The sequence below is a fragment of the Propithecus coquereli genome, unplaced genomic scaffold (assembly GCF_000956105.1).
Source record: "Propithecus coquereli isolate 6110/MARCELLA unplaced genomic scaffold, Pcoq_1.0 Scaffold378, whole genome shotgun sequence".
NCBI lineage: Eukaryota > Metazoa > Chordata > Mammalia > Primates > Indriidae > Propithecus > Propithecus coquereli.
In genome coordinates, this window is record NW_012149485.1 from 1692966 (window position 1) to 1693665 (window position 700).

Genomic DNA, 700 nt, shown 5'->3' on the forward strand with positions numbered 1-700 from the left:
TTTTTTAATAAGAAAAATTTATATATTCTTCATGTAAGCTTCAGGTACATTACTCATTTGCTTAGCAAACCCCACTTCTTATAATTCAAAGAGAAATCAGTCACCCAGTCCATTAATCACAAATTTCAAATGAGTAAAAGCCACTTAATATAGTTCCTCTGTGTACTATAATTCCAAATGAATCAAAGCCAATTAATAGTTTCTCTGTGTACTATAGAGAAATACATCACACTTATTCTCTAAACAATTCCTTTTTATTTTCGAAAGTCGAAGTATTAAGACATACTCACTCATCGTCATCTCGAGGTCTCTTTAATGGCTTTATATCCTCTTTAGGAGGAACAAAATAGCCATCATCTTCAGGTTCATCTTTAACTTGTGGTGGACTAAAGAGAAAAAAAATTGCTAGTCACTGAGTGCTAGAACATCTACATTATATTAAGTAATACAAAGTAGATATATCATCTCACTGAAAAGAAGCTAGTATTAGGATAACAACATACATATAAAGATTGTCCATGAGCACTTTTTTCATTTAATTATCACTACAACCCTGTGAAGTAGATAGTACTGTCCTCATTTTACAGATGAACGGGCAATATCAGGAGTCAGGATCAGGACTCCGTATTTCAAGTCAGTATTCTTTTTTTTTTTTTGAGACAGAGTCTTGCTCTGTTGCCCCGGGCTAGAGTGCCGTGGC

At 33.9% G+C, this 700-nt stretch overlaps 1 protein-coding gene across 1 annotated transcript in view; it reads right to left on the reverse strand.

Annotated features, from left to right (window-relative positions):
* TOP1 (topoisomerase (DNA) I) overlaps nt 1-700 on the reverse strand; it is a 103245-nt gene that overhangs the window by 44998 nt on the left and 57547 nt on the right. Inside the window, exon 6 of the mRNA XM_012652064.1 lies at nt 291-386. Within this exon, the coding sequence (XP_012507518.1) occupies nt 291-386 (96 nt within the window). The remainder of the gene's footprint in view (nt 1-290; nt 387-700) is intronic.